At 33.8% G+C, this 23,654-nt stretch overlaps 1 protein-coding gene across 1 annotated transcript; it reads left to right on the top strand.

Annotated features, from left to right (window-relative positions):
• The first annotated feature begins 15,426 nt into the window (after positions 1–15,426).
• LOC110092627 (UPF0481 protein At3g47200-like) lies at positions 15,427–22,217 on the top strand. The gene is made up of 2 exons (XM_020817265.1): positions 15,427–16,038; positions 21,465–22,217. The coding sequence occupies exons 1-2, from the start codon at positions 15,427–15,429 to the stop codon at positions 22,215–22,217; spliced, it is 1,365 nt and encodes a 454-aa protein (XP_020672924.1).
• Positions 22,218–23,654: the final 1,437 nt, after the last annotated feature.

Here is a 23,654-nt window from a genome sequence, read left to right as displayed (position 1 = left end):
ATTTTCAAATCTTAGAACTCACATGTTTTTTATATAAAGCGATGTTTTGGTAGAACTCAGATATTTCACATTTTTTTTTCATAACTTATCTAATTAATGTCTCATCCTAAGTTTCAACATTATATAAAATATTCGATTGTAAGTTTAAAGTGGTTGAAAGTAAAAATCATGCAAAGTTGAAAGACAATCCTTTATTTCAAACTGCATTAACTTTCCAAAATATATCATTACATATTTGTTAGTAAGAAAACAAGGCTACATCCACCAACGATATGGAATATCACAACTCCTTGGAGTGTATCTAGTTGGAACTCATCATGTTTGTCTCTATTGTTGTGGATCCTCACCTAAGTCCTCATCTTCCTGAATATGTGGGTACATACTCCTTGGATGGTTGTCCTCCCTATAAGAGTATGTCTTGTTGTGTAGTAGATTTTTGTAATCCTAAAGGTGTCATCCAATCAAGTATAGACATGGTAAATTAGTAGTATGAAGCTAGCTAATGGGACTAGCTTTTATAATAGAAATATGCATTATCATTGACATGTGCATCATGCGAGCTCTACTGCTATGACAAAGGTCTATTGCTTGAGAGATGTGATGACCACGACAATGCTAGATGGCATACATAAGATGTGTATGTCAAGTCATAATTGGTAGATCCCACATAAATGGAATGTCTGGAAGGATCCATGTTATCAACGTGGACCAAGTCAGCTGATTGTTGTAAATCTATTTTCATGGATTATGATTTTGATGTTAGCAAACACTCTTGTTTTTCTACGACTGTCTTTTCTACTGACATTTCAGGACCACAAAATCAGACGTAAATCGAAACTAGCTCAAGATTGGGTAGACTAGGTCTGAGTCAGTTTGTAATGTACTTTTTCCCTTTCTTGAGTCAATTGTAACTGTTGAGGTGTCTGATGCTAAGAAACCCTACACACACACACTTGAGTGATTTTTCTGTCTGAATTAGAGTTTCTGATTTTTTACTCACATCGGCCCGGACGATATTAATATCGTCATGGATGATCGAGTTCAAAACAGAAACCCTAACAAGGACATCTTGGTTAAGGCAGCCGTCATTAGTCGATTGGCCTGGATGATACTTGTATCGGCCAGGACGATAGGCTAAAAATAGAAAGAATCAGCCGCCGTGATCTATTTAGGCATTCTTTATTCTTGGAAATCGGCCTGGATGATCTTGTATTGTCCTTAACTATTTAAAACAATTATGCCTAAATTAATCCGACAATCAAGGAAAGCAATTAAGACTGATTGATATGATAACATCGTCTTGGACGATAGCAAGATCGGTCGGGACGATAAGTTCAAAAATCTTAGTTGCTCCTGGATAATCAACATCGGCCAGCTCAAAATCAGGGCGATGTTTGTGACGATCAGTATCGACCAGCTCGAATTCAAGGTGATGTTCTGGATAATTTTCCTCATAATTGAACTAATAAGCCAGGACGATTGTAAGATTGGCCATGACGATCAAGCTAATTTTTGAATCGTTTAGAACTCTTTTCAGAGCGATTGTCTGACCGATAATATATGATTTAAACTAATCGTACATGACGATAGTTATCGTCCTGGATGATATGAACAATTTTCTTCTATTCGTCCCAGATCGTCCCGGCTGATTAGGCTTAAATTGCATTGATCGTACAGGACGATATGTATATCATCCAGGACAATAACGTATATCATCATGGACGATAATGTCTGCAAATTGCAATTAATGAGCTATTCCTAAGCTCTTGTATTTAAGAGCACTTGTTCAACATTTTTGAACAATATTTTGCTGCTGTCTTGACCTGAGAAAGCCTAGAGGAGAGAGAGAGAGGGGGAGTGTCACGACCCGACCCGAGACGGATCCCGCCCGCACCGGGCCGCGACCAGCTTAACGAACAGACAGACCAGGATCTGGCTTTGGAATTTGCTACGGAACTGATTCTTCCAAATATTTCAACTCAAAAATAGACAGACACAGAGCTACTATCAAGGGTTTCTCCAAGCATTGTTTCACTTCTTCTTCCACTAGAGTCTCTTGTCCTTGGAAGGGTTGGGAGAGGTGAGCTTTAACAATCGATAGGAGGTTTTTGTAAGGGCTTCTCTGTCTTGCTATGGGAGCAAAAGGAGAGTCACTTTGGTAGTGCAATACTCGAAGGGGGCCTCCGAGGAGTGGACGTAGGTCGAGTTGACCGAACCACTATAAACCCTTGTGTTCTTTTTACTCCTTCCGCATTTAATTTTCCACACTTTAATTTCTGTGGTGATTTTGGTTTGAGCTTTGTGACTTTTATTTAAATTTTTTTTAAAAATACCAATTCACCCCCCCCCCCCTTCTTGGCTAGCTTTGGGCCTGTTCATAGGGCCTAACATCCCTAACGAACTTTCACTGATGACCTTCGCATATTTCACTAAGTTGACCGCCACATTTCTTCCAGACCAAGCCTGCTCATTTGTGGCACTATCAAATATATTGTAATTCATGTGCATTAATCTTTGCACTCTGCATGGTAGCTCTATGATCTGGTTAATATCCAACTATATGGAACTAGTGTTTTCCTTGTGGCCCAAAATAAGTGGCTCTGTAATATCACTAGTGTGTATTTAGTAGTTTGCTTAGTGAATATACACATATAATAAGTTATTAGGTTGCAAAGAAAATTTGAATAAAGTAAATACATTTAGTGTATAGAATCTAAATGAATATACGCATCTATAATCTCTCATTTGGGGATCTCGTGAAAATAGTTTATGGTAATTATATTTGTAGCATTAAGAGGTAAATGGACGCCCATGACCTATACCAACATAAGAATGTGCCCAACTCTTGACTACCACTACCTTCTGATGGAATAATCGAAACAGTATATTCTTACATATTATTCCATAACTCGATATAAGCATGGTATGGAAATTTCTAGTCTATTTCAGCCTATCTTGGTCCATCAATCCGCTTTTACCCTTCCTCCATAGGTTTGATGTAGGTGAAGTAAACTCCACAAAATTAACTTATCGCATAAATGAAGAGGTGTCACTCTGCCCGCTTCTAGCTAATGATTGGAACATGTATCATCTATATCTCCCTACCAACCCTACACTACTGAGGTAGGGTGGAAAAAGCGTCTTCATGTAAGGAGTCATGATCACTGGCATATACAAGTATTTTTACATTTTAACTTAATTAAATTAAATTTAAAATGATGTATAAGTTTATAGATGTTAATATACCTAACTAAGCCACATAACATCTAGTTGACCATCTCCGTAAATCATCTTGTTACCTATTGGGATCTCTTGTATCTGATCCTCATCCCACCTACAATGTTGAAATGTTTAAACATAACGTTGCAATAATAAATTAATATAAAGGAATTGATTGAACATAATTCTTATACATGCCACCTAGAAGATGCCTACCTAAGTTGAATACATAAGGAACTCAAAGTGTTGGTCTTCTAAAGTGCAAGCACTCTTATGACTATACTTATAGAAGTGCTACATATCATGTAATGTACGTGTGTGCCAGCTGTGTCACATGACACAACTCATTACAAAGATGTACCATAATTGCACTTCTAATAAATATAATACTAAGTGTATCCAAGATCATAAGTAGGGGTAGCAATTGCAAAGATGTGTGTAATGTATCTGGCATTAAGAAATATCCTATCATGAATAGGATGTATGTGTGAATATGCTGCAAAAATGTGGCTAGTAGTAAATCATCATACAAGTCTCTATAATAACTCTAGAAATCCACCGAAGCGAAAGCATCAAATACAGTTTAGTATTCCCCATCATGAAGCTTACCTGCACATCATCATCTCCATGGCATGATAGATAGTGTCACCTACTAGATGACCACCCAGAAGGTCATCACATCAACCTTGCCAACTCTCCTAGTGTAGGCCTTATCTAATGACAACTGGACAAACAACTATAGTGTAATCAACTCTAAAATAAAGAAGCACGTAAATCTATACTGTTATATAAGTATGGCTTGGGAATCCACTCATAGCAAATCTGGATTGTTCATCTATAAATTTTAAATTAATCTACAACGTTCAAATATATGACTCTTTAAATTCTTTCATTTATCACTTCCCATAAAACATTAATTTAATGTTTTAAATGCTTCGAATTCCATTGCATTAAATAGTTGTTTCAGTCCATTAAATAGCTGAGCCGTTTCAAAATTAAAAAGTGTAAACACAATACCCTTCGGTTTCACTTTCTGCAGTCGAGCCGAGCGTTTCAGAAAAATAGCCGAACCGCTCTTGAAATAAAAAACGAGAAAAAAAAAAACAAGGGATTTTTACATACATACCACTTCATAACATATATATTACATATTTAACTCCTAAAACTTAAATATTACATCAATACCACCTAAATACTATGCTCATAACAAAAATACCACTCCGTCAGTCCCCGTCCATTTTTGTTAGGAACGCCCTAGCACCCTGCCGAAACCTCTTCTCTTCCTCCCCGCTAGCTGTCTCGAGCGGCATTCGCCCCAGCTCCGCTCCAGTTTTGTTCGAAAAGCCCTTGCAGACGACTTCTCTTCCTCCTCGCTAGCACCCCGTCCGGAGCGGCATTCGCCCCATCTCCGCTCTCTCTGTGCTCCCTTCGGGCATCTTCGTCAGGTTTTCTTCTACGCAAAAGATTTTCCTAACTTCAAAGATTTTCCTAACTTTAAAGAATTTCCCACACTTCACTCTTGCAATCCCACACTTCAGAGATCGGTTTTGCTTCAAAGTTTTTCGCAAACTTCTTTTTTTGGTGAATGAGTTGCTGCGAAGCTTCAGATAATTTTTCTTCAAAGATTTTCACAAAATTCGTTTTTGGTGAATGAGTTGCTGCGAAGCTTCAGAGAATTGTTCTCAAAGATTTTCACTCTTGCATTCCCACACTTCAGAGAATTGTTCTTAAAAATTCATTTATTCCAATTTTTTTTTGTTGACAGATTATTTTAACATTTGAAATGAGTTCTACGAATTCGTATGGCACGAGGCGCACACGAGCTAAAGTTTATTGTTATTGTCGCCTGAATTGTGTCTTGTATACATGCCACCGTGGTCCTAATAGTGGAAGACAATTTTATAGGTGCGTGAATAATCGAACTGATGACGACTGCAGATTCTTTAGATGGATCGATGAAGTAGAAGATGCATATGATGGAACAGATGATGAACGCAAAGTCTTTGAGGCACAGGTTATTAAGAGGCTTGATTGGATCAGAAATTTGATGAAAGTCTTCATTGCAATTGTTCTTGTTGATGTGTCAACCCAAATTCCTCCAAATTTAAAAGCAATAAACAAATGCTCTTCTTTATCCCCACATAAATCATCTATTTCTTTGTCACAATCACAATCCTGCATTACCGAATTATGCCATGAGGTTGTCATTTTTTTAACTTCAAGCTGAAATAAACACCACATGACACAGTTAATGAGTGCCAAAAATCTAAATATAAAAGAATAACAAAAATGTTTCATTTTCAATCTGACAAAAGTTTCATAAAGCCATAAACAAAGGAAAATATTTCATCCATCTATTGCAGACAAGTGTGGAATTCTTTCACGGCTACAGTGTGGAAAATGCCATTTTTTTGGTAAGATCTTGTCGGGTAAAGCAGCTTCGGTAAAAGCCTCTCAAAACCGGTGAATAAAATAGATTGTCGGGTAAAGCAGAGCAAATATGGTGGAAATCGGAATAAAAACCCAAAGAAAATTCACCTGGTTCGGTAGAAGAAATCGCATAGAGGAAATCGGAAGAAATCGCATGGAGGAACAGGTTCCGTAGAAGAGCAAATACGGGTTTCAGGGTTCGACCACGAAAAATCAAGGCGGGAACGTAAAATGGAGTGATATTCGCTGTTAACGGAGTGTTATTTCTGAGGTAAAAATTGATTTTAGGTGGTATTGGTGTAATATTTAACTTTTAGGTGTTAAATATGTAATATATATGTAATAAAGTGGTATGTATGTAAAAATCCCAAAAAACAAACCCTTCACAAAACCTCCGAGCATTTCTTGCCTCTTCCGATTCCCCTCCCACTCTCGTCCATCGCAAAGAAACGATAAAAAGAGCTTATTCGCGTTCTTCTCATGTCGGATCGAAAATCATGATGGAAGCTCTGGCTTCGCATGAAGAGTTGTGAATGAGTCGCTAAAGAAGCTTGGGCTTCGCTTGTTCAGCTTTAGTGGTTCACCTCTACCTTACCTTCTTCCTCGATCTTCTACTTCTCTCTTTGTCTTCCTCCCTTCGCCAAGCTAAGAGGCTATAATAGAGAGGTAGGAATCCTCAATCTGCTCCCAGTTAGCTTTATTTCTGCTTGTTTCCTGTTCACGGTTGAGGAGGCGATCGATTTAATGTTATTTTTGTTGTGGTTTAAGTCATCCAGAGTTTAGGGATAAGGGATTGGAATTTTTGGGTGTGTTCGACAATAATTGAATAGACGAATGCCAAACATTTTTAGTCCCTAAATTAATTTTGTCCTCATTTATTATTAAGGTTTTTTTAATACACAGTCTTCCTATATGTTGTTGAATCATCAATACCGCTGTTTCTCCTCAAATTATTCCTTTCTTCTCGCAGCCTACCAACCCCCAGAGTGCGGTTGAAAATGTGAAGGAGCAGAGATAGAGAAAGAGGAGATTTTGCGCCCTAAGATCGGAAATTGATGCCGGATGGGTTCGTCAACGGGCTTCGGGAGTGGCCATGATTACTCTTTCAAGATCCTGATCATCGGGTATTCTAGAGTGGGGAAGAGTAGTTTGCTTATCAGCTATATCTCCAACCATATGGATGATTTAACCCCCACCATCGGTATAGCTATATTTCTATTTTGTGGACTTCTTTGAATCACTTGCGTTTGGAAGTAGTAGATTCTGTTGGGGTTTGTGGGTTTTGAGTTTGAAATTGCTATCATTATGAGATCCGATTTTGTTTAAATGACATTTTAAACTTATTGTGAGAGAAAAAGGCGGTTGGTTGAATGTTTGACATTTGTCTATTTAATTGTTTAGCGCTCATTTGAGTGGGCGATGTAATTCAGTTCAGCTTTTCTTATGAAAATGATGGATTATTGGTTCTGCTCGACAATATTAAAATTTATTCTTTTAATTTATTTTTTGTATAATTGTTGCCGGATTGATTAGATATATGGAGTGATTAGAATCAACAAAAACTTTGCGGTGAATTCAGCTGACTCATATCTTATACATTCTATTCTATGTTTATATGAGAGCTTTGCCTTTCTTTGGTGAGCATATGAATGTTTTCCTGTGATTGTTCTAGAATAAAACTATTAAAACTAGACGTGATTTCAGGTAACTTCAACTAAAGTTTTTTTTTTTTTTGGACATTTAGGCCATTTAAGGCAAACACACACACACAACGCATACACATAGAATCGAACCTTGGACCTCTTAGTTGGTAGCCTAAGCTCTCAACCAAAAGGCCAAGGAGAGTTGTGTACTTCAACTAAAGTTTGATTTAAGGGATTTGTATGTGCTGTTAGCGTATTTTGGTAAGAAGAGTTTTGAACCATTCACTCCTCTAACTCTTATTTCTCCTTTTTCGATTCACATAGGTTTCGTTTGGGACGGTTTTCTTACTGCTTTTTAAAATAGCTTCTTAGTACAAAAGTTAAAAATTTTTATACTAAGAAGCTACTTTAAGAAGCAGTAAAAAAATATCTCTAACAAAGTCTTAATCTCTCTAGATTTTTAGAGAAACCGTTCGAGGAAAAGCGAGTACGGAAATAGATTATGAGGTCTTTGTCACTTTGTAGCAGTTATGCCTCAAGTAATTTAAAACTAAAATTATTTCAGCAATCTTTTTAATTTTTCTGAATTTTTTCTGAAAATTATTCAGCATAATCTGAGGCTTTTAGCCGCAACATGCAAAGTAGAAAGCATTAAGTTATTTTCTATTAAAATGAAATTTATTTTTTTAAGAATTATTCAGCTTAATTTTAGTATTTTCTTCTTCTCCTTAGGAAAGACCCTTTTTCGAGAGTAATTTAGGCTTTCACAATAAAATTATGATGGAAGTTGTGGCTTATACTTTATATAGTAAATATAGCTTAGCTTTTTTTGTTAGCTTGAGCCTAGGCCAATTAATTAAAGAAAAATAAAAATAAACCGATACTTAAATTGATTTTAGCTGAGATTTTACTTATTCACTTTTTTTATAAAGATACTTGGATTGAAGGTTACAGTTCAGCTTCCAAATATTGTATATCCTATAAAAGTGATTAGGAATTCCATTCATAATAAATCTTGATCGTTCATTTATAAATTTTAAATTAATCTACAACGTTCATTTATGCTCTTCAAATTCTTTTATTTTTCACTTCTTGCAAAACATTTATTATTTCATTTATTTACTGTCATACGTTTCATTTAATATAATACTACTATTATAATAAATCTTACTTTTTTAGATTTAATTTAAACCAATTAATTATAATACTGACCAATTAATGCCCTATTTTTTTTAAACAAAACAATGCCCTCCTCGATTACCTATTTATTCGCCCTGTTTCTGCTTGGCCTTCGGCCTTTGGCCTTCTTCTTCGGTAGCATATGCAATTACCAATTCATGCTAATGCAGACCAATTAATGTCTGTTTAAGCCACGGTTACCAATTATTCACCATTTGCTCGATCTTGACTCTTCGGCTTGACCTTCAGTCTTCTTCTCCGGTAGCTTATCCAATTATTTCGGCCTATTCAACTTCTATAACGGTTCCTCTTCACGACATCTTAAATTTCCAATTATCCTGTAGTTTCGGTGATTGCACTTCAGCACGCCGGTAAGCTTTCTGCTTCCCTCTCAGGGTCAAAGTGGAAGGAGACCTCAGAGGACGTGATCGTCGGACCCGAGGTGGTCACCGACTACTTACGTGCCTTAGACCCTTTCTCTCGCATGCTTTACGACTTTGATTTATATATATTACTGCAAATATAATTTTATTTGTTGTTGACCTATATATTTATGAGCTATAATTTGAATTCAATTGATTATTTAGTTCATAAAATCAAATGATTTTTTATTTCTTTATTAGTCGTTATTGTTCTTGCGAGAAATTGAGGTAAAAAGAATATTATTTCTCATAATTCAATAATTTATGATTTAATGAAAATAAAAAATAAAAAAGTTGATAAAGCTCTACAGCTTTTTCTTGATTTGTTATTGCAGATTTCTCCTTGGCCTAATCTTGAGACTTTTGATAACTCTCATTTCTTCTTATTATCACAAACTTCGGGTTCGTTTGGGACGGCTTTTTTATTGCTTTCTAAAACGGAGTTTTAGTACAAATTTTTTTAAATTTGTACTAAAACTCCGTTTTAGAAAGCAATAAAAAAGCCGTCCCAAACGAAGCCTTCATCTACTTCAAAATAGAAATCAATTTATGTTTTTCTTATTATGAGTCAAATTCAAATACATCATAATGTACTTAATTGATATGTGCCTACTCGACTGAGTCTTAACTTAAATGATATATTTAAGTATTGAAAATAAATTATTCAGTTTCATATTCTTGGTTTTTCACTAGATTTCAATATAATGCATAAATATTTCTTTATTAATTTAAATATTTTTGATAGCAATCATAGCATTAGGACCATTTTTTATATCACATATGGATTGAAAATCTGCATATCTGAAGCAATTTTTTTTTTCTTGTGTTATTAAAGAAAGTTATCCATGTCTATAAGCATGTTCCTGTTTAAAGTTGATCTATTTAAATACGCACACAAATTCATATTACTAGTTTTACATAACTATAACGCATAGTTTGTTTATTAACTAATAAACTGAATTTAATTCCAAAATAATTCATGAATGATAGAAAATTCATATCAATAAAAACTATTTACCTAATCATATAAAACTTATCATAATGATTATAATTATTTATAAAAATAATTTTTTTTAATCTTAATAATGATAGCATAATTAAAATATTTATAAAATGAATCTTTATTACTAAATTTTTAGTCACGTGCATTTAATGCACGGACATTTTTACTAGTATCCTAAAGTGTAATCATCATCTCCCTGACTGTTCGATTGAAGGTGTTCATTGAAGGACACCATTTCTCTACCAATGTTGTGATGAGATTATGGTCTAAATGGATGAACTGTAGGTGATGGAGGCTATCTTGACCAATAGTATGAAGAACATATATCATGAGGTGGCATCGAATAGGCCATTAATAAATCATGCACTAATGTGCAGCTACAGCTAAAGGAGATGTCTGAGAAAACATAAAAGTTAAGAAAGTAAGTCAAGACCTAGATCAATATTACCATCCAAAAGTCAAAGTTACAAAATTTTTCTATCTGAAATGGATCAGTGGTCTTATGTGAAGCCCATAATAAGGAGATACTCATCTGATCATTGGTAATGCCATCCTCCTAATATCTCGGGCAGTATGCCCTCATAAATGGTAATGCGCCAATCTACTTGTGCTATTTGTCATACCTATTTTAGGGTTGAGGTTTGTGTAATTAGATAAAGGTGAATTAAACTATAATATTATATGCATGCTAAATATAAATTACATTTTCAAACCTAAATAAGATAAGATTATTTGGACAAGTTGACCTGTTGTGGCCAAAATTCTTAAAAGAACTGTAGGCCCTGAGTGATGATGCAAAACGCTCATCCATTGTATTTTGGATTCCAATCGAGCATGCTTAACCTACATGATGCTTAAACATAGGGACAATAAAAAGGATAACTTTGTATTCATCATTGAAGGGAGGCCATAAATCATTCTCAAGAGTAATATGGATTAATCCATAGTAGTTCTCCTTGTAAAACTGCATCATAAAGTAGGGTGATATAAAAATATTATGATCCCATCACCTAACCCTAACTATAATAATAACATGGACACATGAAATGCATTAAAGTTGGGGCTTACTAAATATAAACATATAGGTACATGTACTTTTAATTTCCACCTTGTGGGCCTGATATGGCATGTAAAAAACTTAAATTCCTGGTTGTTTAACATAACAAGCTTGGGACAATGGCAGACCTCATGTTTGGAGCATTTGAGGCTTATTTTCATGTGTGGAACAAAATTTGATTTTCCCTAGTCGATCTAGTTTGATGCATCTACCAAACACTTATGGAATAATGTAATCAGGTTATAGTATATGGCCATTATCATGACTTATATAAGCAGCCCACATGCATATTTAATAATTTTTTTAAAGCATTATAATGCTATTATTAGCATAATCTCATATTGGTGGTCATCGTTGAATAGGAGGGTCCATCTCAACATGTCGCATAGGACTAGCCAGTCAAATGAATCTTGTTTAATGGTCATTATGTCATTTATTATGTTGTTAAAGTAATGCATGTCAGCTATATTTCCAACATAATACATCTTGTCGTTATCCAAAATTTTGAGCCATCGTAGAACCTTCTTAAAGTTTTCATATAGATGATTATAATAATGTTTGTGTCCCACATTTGGAAATACTTCCTTGTTACCCCTGACAAGTCTTGGTTGCTTATCCTAAAGTATGCATAGGTCTTTATGTTCTCTGATCGGGAATGCAAGTATAAATAAGCCACCATTATCATCGATCCAAACCATAGCTAAGAGGGTATCCCTATACTTTCAAAGAAAAAATATCTCCAGGCTAAGGATTGTCCAACAGTATTGCCTCCCCATAATAGATGCGCTAAAAGCCAATATAATCTTTTGAAGTTGAAGTTACCCATCACTTTAATATTATAGACTGTCCACGGTATGGCCTTAGGAGTAGCATTCATGAAATAGAAAAGGAAGTGATAAGAGTCCTCATAACTTTTAAAGATGGCTTGTATTGCCTTTTTTGTGCTTCACATGCCTTTAAACACAATACCTTAATATCAAACTTGATTTCCATTCTTAAGATTATCTTTCTTGGCTTAATGTTGAGTTTTTGGTGAAGTATGGGAGTAATATATGAATAGATAAACTTTAAACTATAATTTTAATGACCTACTGTCATTATGGGATAGGTATAGGTGTGCTGAGGACTGCACAAATATTTTTTAAAGTCCACCTAATCTCTTACTTTGAGAGGCATATAGGGTCCAAAGGTAGGGGTACTGTGGATTATCATGCTGGAAATATATGATAGTTAGTATGCTCCTATTATAGGGTAATTAAATGTATTGAACATTATGTATGATAGATCACCAATTAATTGTAGTTTGTAGGACTTTCTTTGCATGAAAATTTTAGCCTTCATAAATTATAATGGGAATTGCATCTTCTATTTTAGTAACCGTAGCCACTCTAGGGGCATAATGGTCATTGGTGGCATCCCATTGCTCAGTTATACAAATAACTTCACGAAATCATTATTGACAAACATTGCTTCCAAACAATCATGATTCTCCCTTTCATGTTCTTAAATGAACTCATAGCCTAGTAACTATGTGTTGTGATCTTCTAATGAAGATTAAGGGATGTCTCATTTCAAACTTCCACTGAAGGCATCACTGCTGTCAATATTCATTAATTGGTATGTATTTATAATCATCTTCATTTGCTTCGACACCTTTCTAGTAGGTTAGGTTGGGGTGCGAACCACCATGATCATATGGCTTAAAAGAGTGAGGATCATTCAAGTAATCAGGCAAGGGTATCTCTCCACTTCGTCAGTCAATAACATTAATTTGCACATGATAGAGTGTCTTATTGCATAAAAGTTGAGCTCTCTAATAAAATTAGGCACTCACAAAAGTAAGATTCAATAACTATCGGCAAGTCTCTTGTGTTAACCTATAGTGCAATAGACAATGGAGTGGGGCTACGAAATAATAATATTATTTAGCGACACAATTATGTTTTGCGACCAGTATGCTATCTAGTAAATGCATCTTCATATTTATAATTTGCACTAACATGTAATCTTGAGTAGACATCCCAACCTCATCAAATGTAAAGTTTATTATTCTCATCGATGTTGTTTCTATTACTGGAAGTTCTTCAACTTATATATGTAAATGACTACAATACACCCCTTCGCCTCCATTAACATTAACTGACAAATCTCATCATCAGTGACATTTGTGGTAGAATATATATCCACATTATCATGAATACGATAGACAAGGTTAACCGTTCGTGTCGTAGACTTAAACCATAACACATGTAGAATTCATAGTTTTAGTTGTGCCAACAAATTATTTCTTCCACGAGGAGTGGTTGATTTCTACCCCCAACATAGTTAGGTGTAAATTCGGTTATAACTTGTAAGTTGCCGCAACAACAACAATTACTGTTTAATTTAATGTAGAGTTGATTAATTTTTATTTTGGTCATTAGTGATGCCCTAAGAAAATATCTCTAACATGTAATGTATCGACTTATTCATAGGCTTGATAGAGTTATGAAAGATATTAAGAGATACGGTTGGCTTTATGTCTATCAAAAGTAACTGATAAGGATGTCAATTATAGACATCAAAAATTTTAGAGACAGTATCATACTTAACTTCATAATTTATATGTACGATAGAAAATTACGTGGGGCATTAAGAATAGGAAATTATTTTTATTGGTGTTATTCAACTTACTATGTAAGAACCACAATACGTCGAAGTTCATCTAAATCTTTAAGTAATGATGCATGTTATAATTTTTAAAACTCAACTTTGATATTAATTTGGTGCATGTTGTAATTTAGAAATATATACTTTTGCAAAATTAGAAATATCTATTTAATGTTTTTATACACAACAAAAAAATTATATATCTCTATTATGTAGTTCTAATTTTGAATTATAAGATACAAAATTCAAGTAATAATACATTGAAATTAATAATGCATGAAAACTTAATCAAAACTACACTATGAAGGGGCATGCCAAATTTATAAAAGTATAGGCGGTACTTAAATTTCTAATAAGGCAAACACATTAGTAAAAATATAACATATCATTTTGGGTGAAGCTTATTGTGCAGATAGAGAAGGCTTCAAATTTTAAAGTTATTAATATCTCAGAAATTTACACAATATCATAATGATATTATATATTAATATTTATATAGAAATTTAAATAATATTAAAATACATATAATGATTTAGCATTAATAATTTAAAGTACATTAAGTAAAATAAATTATGAAAAATTAACAAAAAAAAATCATTTTATAAAAACAAAACAATATTTTTTTGATTAAATGGAATTTATTAGGATTATATAAAGGAATTAATTTCCCTTTGGATTTATAATAAATGCATATAAATTAAACTAATGTATTTATAAATTTTAGGATTATTTGATGAGGAGTAAAATTAAATAAAAAAAAGTTATATGTTTGATTCAATGTTATACTTCTATGTTTTATTCAAATTTGGTGTTTATCTAAATTACGAGGGGCATCAAAATTAAAATATTTATGTAAGCAATTTATATTTGATTATTCAAATAATTTAATCAGTAACTTCCTTCATTTAAACAATATGCCATAATATTCGGACTAAAACAATATCATTAGGATAATAATACATAAAAAAATAAATAATTTTTTAAAATGGTTATTCTATTTAAGCTGCGGTTCCCAACCGGTTACGAGTTATTTCCCCATCTAAAAGTATTGTGCTCAAAGGACTCTGATTACCGAAATCAATAAAGATGCTTCATTTGCATCCTAAAGTCTCCAAAATCCAACCTTCATTCAATTTTATTGAACCTGAAGTCTTAAAGAATATATTTCTAATTACCAAAATCAATATTGTAATTTTAGAAATAATGATTCTTCATTTTGCTGTTTGTTCATCACATAATTGTCGAGTTTTGCTATTGAGCCATTCGTCAAACTTCGAAATCATTTTTTTCCAAACATTTTATGGATTGGAACAAATTTTTGATAGGAAGTTAGCCAGTGCACATTGCAGATTACGATCCACGAAATAAGTTGGTACAACGAAAGCACTTCAATGCCCTTTTTGACTTTATTTTGGAATGCACAATTTATCTATAAATAGCGCATAGTATCGATCCGCTCATACGTAGGATTACAATTTATATATTTGCTGCATCAATTTTTCGTATAGTTTCATATTAAAAACGACGATGTTGTCACACAATCTATAATATTTGAAGCTAAATTTAAAGATATATATGTATATATTTGGGTATGATTCCACTTATTATTTACAAACATGGCATCTTATACCTTAGCTATCTTGTGGGAGAAAGAAAGGTAGCATAGTAGCTATGAAGTTTGTTCTCATGTACAAGGCATATTTCTTCTGATATAATTGCATATTGAGTTTCAATAAGACTAACAAATCAACACTTCCAAAATTCCAACTAATCTTATATAACCAGCATTCTTGCTTTGTTGCAATTTGTGGCTTGCTCATTACCATGGCCATGATCAAGAATTTCTCTTCTGTGAGCATAGAGGGGGAGAGAAGCTGGGTGATTGATCTAGAGGAAAAACTAACTTGCAACAATGCATCTAATCTTTGCGACGAAGAGATTCAGTGGAAGAAACCATCTATATTCAGATTGCCCGAATTTGTAAAGATGATAAAGCCAGGTGTGTTCACGCCCAAGGTGGTCGCATTAGGTCCCTACCATCATCACAAAAGTGATCTGCAACCATTAGAGTTTCATAAGGAAAGGGCTCTCCACAACTTCCTAAAAAGGGGAGTCAAGTCCTTAAGTGTCTATGCGAATGTAATGATGGAGGTAGTGAAGGAGTTGCAATGCTCGTATGTTGACCTGCAGGAAGAATGGAAGAATCAAAATGATTTCATAAAACTTATGATAACTGATGGTTGTTTCATGCTGGAAGTATTGAGGCTTGATGAGAATCATTGTAAACATTATGCCCCCAGTGATCCTTTCTTTGGTTCACATGCGATGAAGCATAAAGTTCCTTATATGAGGAGGGATATGTTGATGCTCGAGAACCAACTACCCATTTTGGTATTCAAGAAGCTTGTTTCAATCGAGATGGATGTCAATGAAGAGGTATTAACTATCCTATATATATGAACTCATGTATTATTCTCGTATGTTTTGTTAATATTAAATATGAAAAAATAGGTTGAACAATTGATCCTCTTATGAAAAAAATTGATTTTAAAAAAAATTATAAATGATACATCTATTATAATAAAATCAAAATAAATTGTATTTTTTATTTGCAAAAATAATAAAAAAATAAATTGTTTCCTAAAAATATATAACAATGTCGCATGCTAAAACATTTGCATTGGTAGAGACAAAGAATTTTCACTACTTATCATTGTATAATGATCCAAGATAGACGAATAAAAGAGGGTTGTCAAAGATAGAAATGTTTTATATCAAAATCTTGATAAATGAAAAACATATGGCCAAGTATTGTTGAAATGATTCAATTACTATTTGTCATAGATTACAAATTATGTATTTCTCTGGATGGGCAGAGAAGTTCATATAATATAGTAGAGATACAATGAACATGTCATATTCTGTGGTAAAAGTTGTAGGAGCAACGCAGGGGGTGGTGGTGGAGATATCTTAATGAAATCATTTGTTACCTTTTACTACTATTACTCTTTTTTGAAAGGGATACCAAAGAGAAAGAAATCCAATATAAATATTAGTTCTAACATTGGGAGTAAGAGTTGGTTTCATTTGTACATATTGGCTTAGTGGGATGCCATGTGCATTGATGTTATAAAAAATGGCAGGTAAAAGCCTATAATCTTGATGGTGAAGTTGCGAATATACCTTAATATTGATGATGAATGTTCTTATTAGGCTTATCAAGTTTGGAGTGTTATGTAATTAATGCCTATTATCCCTATGTGTAGCCTTAGTCTTCCATTGCAAAAGGAGTTGGCTTATATGTTGTTAGAATAATTTGAGAGATGTTGTATCCTATGTAAATGTTACTTCATTGGAAACTATAATAACTTAGAAGATATCACTCATTAGAAGCTGATTCTAGAGATTGAAAGCTATAGTATGATTTAAGAAACCATCAATAATGGTTAGTGTGTGGACATCAAGTATGCTTAGTAATTTTGTAAATGGCTTTGAAATAAAATTTATTAATTATAGAAATGTATATTACTTTATGTATTAATACACATTTTGGAAGATATATGCAATTTCGAGCATGAAATAAAAGGAATTATAATGTTTTATGTATTAATGATAAAATATTTGGGAAACTTTCCTCCTATAGGAGACTAAGACTTTTTGGATGCCTGATTCTTTGATTTTGATTAATTTTGACATAGTAATTATACTTTTTATTGATATATTTTAGCCAAGTTCTTATCTATCCAAAGAAAGGTAAAAAAGAATTCATTTTAAAAAGTTTATCTTCCATAATTTATTGTTATGAGGTGCCACCACAAACCCAAACCAATCGTGAAAGATATTAGTTCAAGTGAGTTGGTTAAACCTCATTGAACCGCCCAAGGCACACCAAGAGGGGGTTAAATTGATATTATTCTTAAAACTTTTCTTTTCGAAAAATTCTTTTATGAAAACACAATTTCCAATTTTAAAACTTAAAATTAAAAATGAAATCTCACAATGCAGAAGCAAGTCAAATACTATTTTTGTATTTTGATTTTTTAAAAATCTCAAAAGATGAAGTTACAAAAAATTTATTTTTATGCCTAATGAATCCAAACTAATCAAAACATTCACAACATAAATTTGTAGGAGAGAAAATTACAAAAAATAAAAGTGCATAAACAAAGAACAAACACACAAGATTTTATAATAGTTTGTTCAAACAATGACCTGCGTCCACTCCTAAGAGTCATCCTCTCCGAGTATTGATCTAAACTCTTAGTGTCTCTCCTTTAGCCCACAAAACAAGATGGAGAAGCCCTTACATCAACCTCTTCAATGAACTCAGCGAGATAGAGTACCGGAATCTTTTTCACCCTTTTGGTGAGGAAAAGAACCTAGAAGATTTTTTACTCTCCTGGTGAAAATAGAGTACCTAGAAGCTTTTTCGCACATATGGTGAAGGAAATAAACCTAGAATCCTTTTTTACGATCTTGGTGAAAACATAGAATCTCAGATCACTTTCATCTTCCCTAGTGCAGCGGAGTAGCCGGGCCCTTTGACATAAAAGGGATCTTCTTTCCCAAACTTTTCTCAAGACAAATATTGATGCATAGAGGAACTCAAGTACAAGTTCGTCCGAGCAAACATGTGAAACTCCCTCTCACACTCCCTTGTATCTCATAAGGATCTTCTCCTTCTATCACAAACTTCACTCTTTCTTTTCCAAGCTTTAAGCTCTTTCTTCAAGCTTTCTCTCTAAAGAATTATCCCAAAGACTGTCAAAAAGACTCTTACATAGTGTAACAAGAAAGCTTAAATAGAGATCTTCAAAAAATACTAAAAAATTAATTCAATTATTATTGTTCGTACGCGACGATCACAAGATCCTATAGTATAATACGTAGAATTTAACTTATTGGTACTACATGATCACCAATTAGTACAATCGAATTAGTTCAAGTCTGCACTGTTTGTATTGTATGATGTATAGTTAATATAGTATGATCAATTCAATTCTTCTTATTAGTATTGTATAATTGCCAGCTGGTACAATACGATCATTTTATATCATGTTATTCGAATGAACAATAGTATATTATGATTTGTTCAATTGAAATTTAGTTCATCTATGATGAATCTTTGGATGACCAAATATCATCTACATCGATCCTATAGTACAATTTAGTTCATACAATACGATAACAAAAATTAAATTTAAGCAGTTTCCATTGATTAATTACTGCATTAAATTAGGTAATATTTTAAATATCGTATAATATGATTAGGTTCAAATAGTACAAAGAGAGAAAAATTAAAATTCAATTTTTCCCTAATTTAATGCACGACGGGTGTTCTTAAAGTATCTACTTATCATCCTGTATGATTATGTGGTTATATAATATGATTAATTTTTTTTTTTTTGCAATTTTACTCATTAGTATGTGTGTGCACGGTTGCTAAGCCAACATACACCTTTGCAAACATTTCACTCAAGAACTAAAAACAAATAAACGAAAATTATAGACTCTTGCATAGATCAAACCTAAACTACTCAATTTTGAGCCTTGATTCTTTGATAATGCTTGGTGTATGCTGAACCTAAAATTTAATCACACGCAAAAAATATATGCAATAATAAAAATAAAGAGAAGCTAAATACAATCCAATAATATTTTTTACCATCAAAACACAAACTCGAGCTCTTGGATTTTAATAGAGAGAAGCCCTTCAAGAATATTTGAACCTATTAGGTTATTTGTTATACTATTACTCAATAAAGTTAACCTATCTAAAAGACGTCAAGAGAAATCCATCGATGATGTTTGAAGAACTTTATTAACTATAACTATGCCTGAATTAATAATGTGAACATCCCTTTGAGGTTGTGGCTAATGTTGCCCACAACCTAATATACTTTCCCTGAAATCAATGTAATAATGGTTGACATAAGGGAATATTTTTCTGACCAAAATAATGAATAATATGTAGTCCATTTGATGGTATAATGGAAGTTTCCCTACCAATATTTACTTTCCTCTTTCCTAATTAGTAAAATAGTAGAAGGCATTGTGATTTTCCCATTACAACAAAACTCAAGATGTTGATGTTAATGACCCAATATTATATTAAGAGTTTCACTTAAATTATAGTCAATTCACGCAGATTGTGCAAAATTGTTGCATTGTAAAACTTTCTTGGCAGAAAATAAAGATATAGTAAGATTTTAGCATTGTATCAATATTGAACACACAAATAGATAAAATTGGATTGTAAGAGAAACCTAAGTTTTCATGTATAATATATAGAAAATGGACATGGGGCATAGCTGAGCTAAAATAATTTCACTAATATTTTTATTGATTACAAATTAAACTTTTCCCCCTATCCTTAGGGAAAATTTAGACACAAGAGAGTAGAAATATAACATTTAGAATGTATTTTATGGTGAAGCTACAAGAGAACCTATAACGTGGGAGTTATCTTTAAGATATTACTTGTTGTTTGTCTAAATATCCTCCTTGGAGGAAGGAAGACCAGAAAAAAAGTCTTATAAAAAAAATCCTTTGTTGGCATTAGAAGTTAGAGTTGATGTTGATGATATATATATAATTGTTATGGGTGATGGAGTTATTGACAATATTTTCAATGGAAGGTGATTAAGTAATTGGGTATTGAAGTAGCCAAGTGATAAAGTTCAATGGATTATAGTGAAGTGATGATAATGCAAGGAAAATAGTTAGGGTATAGTGGTTGGAGGATTACATTTTCATGATAGTGGTTGGAGGACTATAGCTATGTGATTGGAGTGGGGGGATCATAGTAAGGTGAATATGTTTAAAAGACTAATCAAGTAATGAAGGCCAGTGGCTGGAAGACTAAAGTTTGGAAACAATTTTTAGAAGATTATAATCAGGCAACAATGGTTAATGGACCGTGATTGAGGGATGATGGTTAGAGGATTGTAGTCTGGTCACAATGGTTTGAGGATCATAGTTGGGTGATGATCATCTAGTGACCAAAGTGTGGCAATGGTGGTTGGATGTTTTAAGATCATAGTCAGGCAAAGGTGCTTGGAGAATTGAAGTGGGTGATAATGGTGAGGGGATCATAATTACGCAAAGATGTCGAGGAATCATAGTCTTGAAGAACTATAGTAAGTAAATGGTAGTTAAATAACCATAGTTAGGTGTTGATGTTCAGGAGATCTTAGCAAATATATTGTGGTCGAATGGAAACAATCTTAAAACACTAATTTGATAGTGATTGGCCAATGACACTAATAAAAAAGAAGTGGTACGATGGCAATAGTCCATTGGTTGTTGCTTTGATAGAGCTTTGTAATTTTTTTCCTTCGAGCTCTATTGAATCACAAGAAAATGATTTATGTTTTCACCTTAGGTATAAAATGTGAGCCTAGTCATAAATTTTTGATAGTACAACGCTACACCAATATAGCTAAAATATAGCATACTGAATCAGACGACCTGTATTAGTTCCACTGCATATAAATCATTTTTAAACATTTAAGTACTTTAATGATATCATCATTAAATAATTTTGGGATTCTTATATTTCTTCTGTGAACATCATTGACTTAACTATAAGCATGTGAGATTTAAAGATCATTTGGGCCTAAAATTAGTGACACGAAGTTTTCAATTATAATTCTAGTGCTTTATTTGAACTCATTAAGAGTTACATCATATCACTTTTATTGTCGATTGATTAATCTTATAGAGACATTCACTATGACTACAAATATTTTGAAAATTATAGTTCAAATGATCAATACTTTTATTTTGAAATTTTTAATATAAATATATAATGAGATTTATGTCTGATCAAATTTATGCTAAACATACTTTTATAAAAGCAGGATGCAGAACGTACTATTACGGAACTAGTCCTCAGGTTCTTTGTGCCGCGCATCTACTATAACAAAGACGACCTTACAGAATTCACAAAAAGCATCCATGGTTTCCATGCCTTGGACATCTATCGCCGTAGCCAATTGTTCATTTCCACCAAGACTCCCCAGTTGCCGATCCGAAAGACCTCTTCTTACTTAACAAACTTCGCCGTGATGCGCTCCGCCGCAAGACAGCGTGAGGCCGGCATTAAATTCAAACGGAGCTGCTCCTCCGCCCTCACCACCATCAGCTTCGACTCAAAGCACGGCGTCCTCACCCTCCCGGAAGTAACAGTGGACGACAGTACAGAATACGTGTTCCTCAACATGGTGGCTCTTGAGCACATCCACGCCGAGTCGGGGAGCGATATTTCTTCGTATGTTGCGTTCATGGGAGCGCTGGTGGACTCGGCTGAGGATGTGCAGCTGTTGCATCGCCATGGAATGGTTAAGAATGGGCTGGGCAGTGATGAGGAATTTGCAGACCTGTTTAATAGGATGAGCCAGGAGGTGATAGTGGACCAGGGTGGAAGTTTGGGGGTTGTGCAGTGTGAAGTGGAGAAGTACTGTAAAAGAGGGTGGAATAAATGTTGCGCGTATCTCCAACATACCTACTTCAGGAATCCATGGACAGCGATCTCCGTTTTTGCTGCTGCGTTTGCTATCTTTCTTACTCTCGTCTCTACTGTCGTCTCTTTCTTGCAGTGGAAAAATGTCTGATGTAGATTTCTTGCACTGGAAAAATGGCAATTAACGTACAAAAAACCCTATGGTTTCTTCCATCTCTCATTTTCTTATATATATCTATATTTTTCCGACAAGGCTATCTTATAGAGATGTCACCATTCAGTTGGAGGAGATTTAGAGTTCTTATATTTTTTTTTTTTGGAAAATTTGGGCAAAGCCGGTATATTAAATAACAAAATTATATGTGAGAAATGAAATAGGAAAATGCTCTACAAAAAAAGAGCTATCTCAACAAAGCTAAAACCATTTAACACCAGTAAAAATCAAACCTAAAATAAAATCAAGACTCGGTAATAAGATTTAGTTAGACGAGCGAGCACGAATTAAATTCCCTTGGTGCCATAAGACTGTCCAAAAGAAAGGCCATACGAACATCATTGTCCTGTGTAACAAAAACCCAAATAGCAGCCCTCCAGGAGAATACAAAAAAAGCGGAACTAAAAAAATAAGACAAGAAATTATAGCATATATCCAAAAGGTCATGTCCATTCTTCCTCTTGCATATTTTGGAGAAAACAACTCTGCTAATCTTAATTGTGATTGTGCTGGAGTTGTTCATGGAGTTGATGAAACGCCTGTCATTTATTTCCCGCTAAACAAAGTAGATAGTGCAGCAAGTGATAAGAAGGAAGAGATTCTTGACAATCGTGGAAGTGTTGGGTAGTTCTTGTATCCAAACCAGAAGTTGCGAAATAGTTGGCCTAAGATGCAGTGCACTTGAGACAAGAATTAGATCCACAATAATAAAGAATGAAATGCTACAGTCAAAAAACAACTAGTGTATACTCTCATTGCAAGAGTGGCACAAAGAGCAAGATACATCAATATGAATATTTCTTTTAATTAAAGCATATGCTATTTTGAGACCTCCCACGATTGACATCCTGCCAAAATTTGAAAACTTTAAAACATTGTGTTTGTGCCAGATAAGGTTCGCCCAGGGAGCCAAAGGAATATCAATGTAAAATTGATTAACATACTGTCTAAACGAACCTATTCAAAAATCCTCCCCCAACAGGCAAGAACCAGCACAACCATATATGGTAGTATCCTGAATAATGTTTGCAATAGGAAGAGGAAGGAAATTAGGCAAATTTCAACTATCATCAGAGATGAGGATATTAACTTGAGCATTAGGCTAGAGTTGTTGCAATAGAGAAGCAGCAAACATGTTATGAATGAGGGTTGCCCCATTGCACTAGTTGTCCCAAAAAAGAGAGATGGGAGAGGAAGGGGTGATCGTAAAGCTAAAGCAATTTGAAATCTTACCAGCCATGGAGTACACATCTTTCCAAAAAGGAGATGCAAGAGCAAGGGGAGGCCTCCAAGGGGAAGTGTATATGGATAAAGGATTGTCACGATTATACATCCTGCTGATAGTAGAATAAAGAGAACCAAATTGTAGTGCAA

Source organism: Dendrobium catenatum, unplaced genomic scaffold (assembly GCF_001605985.2).
Source record: "Dendrobium catenatum unplaced genomic scaffold, ASM160598v2 fragScaff_scaffold_233, whole genome shotgun sequence".
NCBI classification, from domain to species: Eukaryota; Viridiplantae; Streptophyta; class Magnoliopsida; order Asparagales; family Orchidaceae; genus Dendrobium; species Dendrobium catenatum.
Note: the sequence above shows the minus strand (reverse complement) of the source record. Positions and strands in the feature narration are given on the sequence as shown.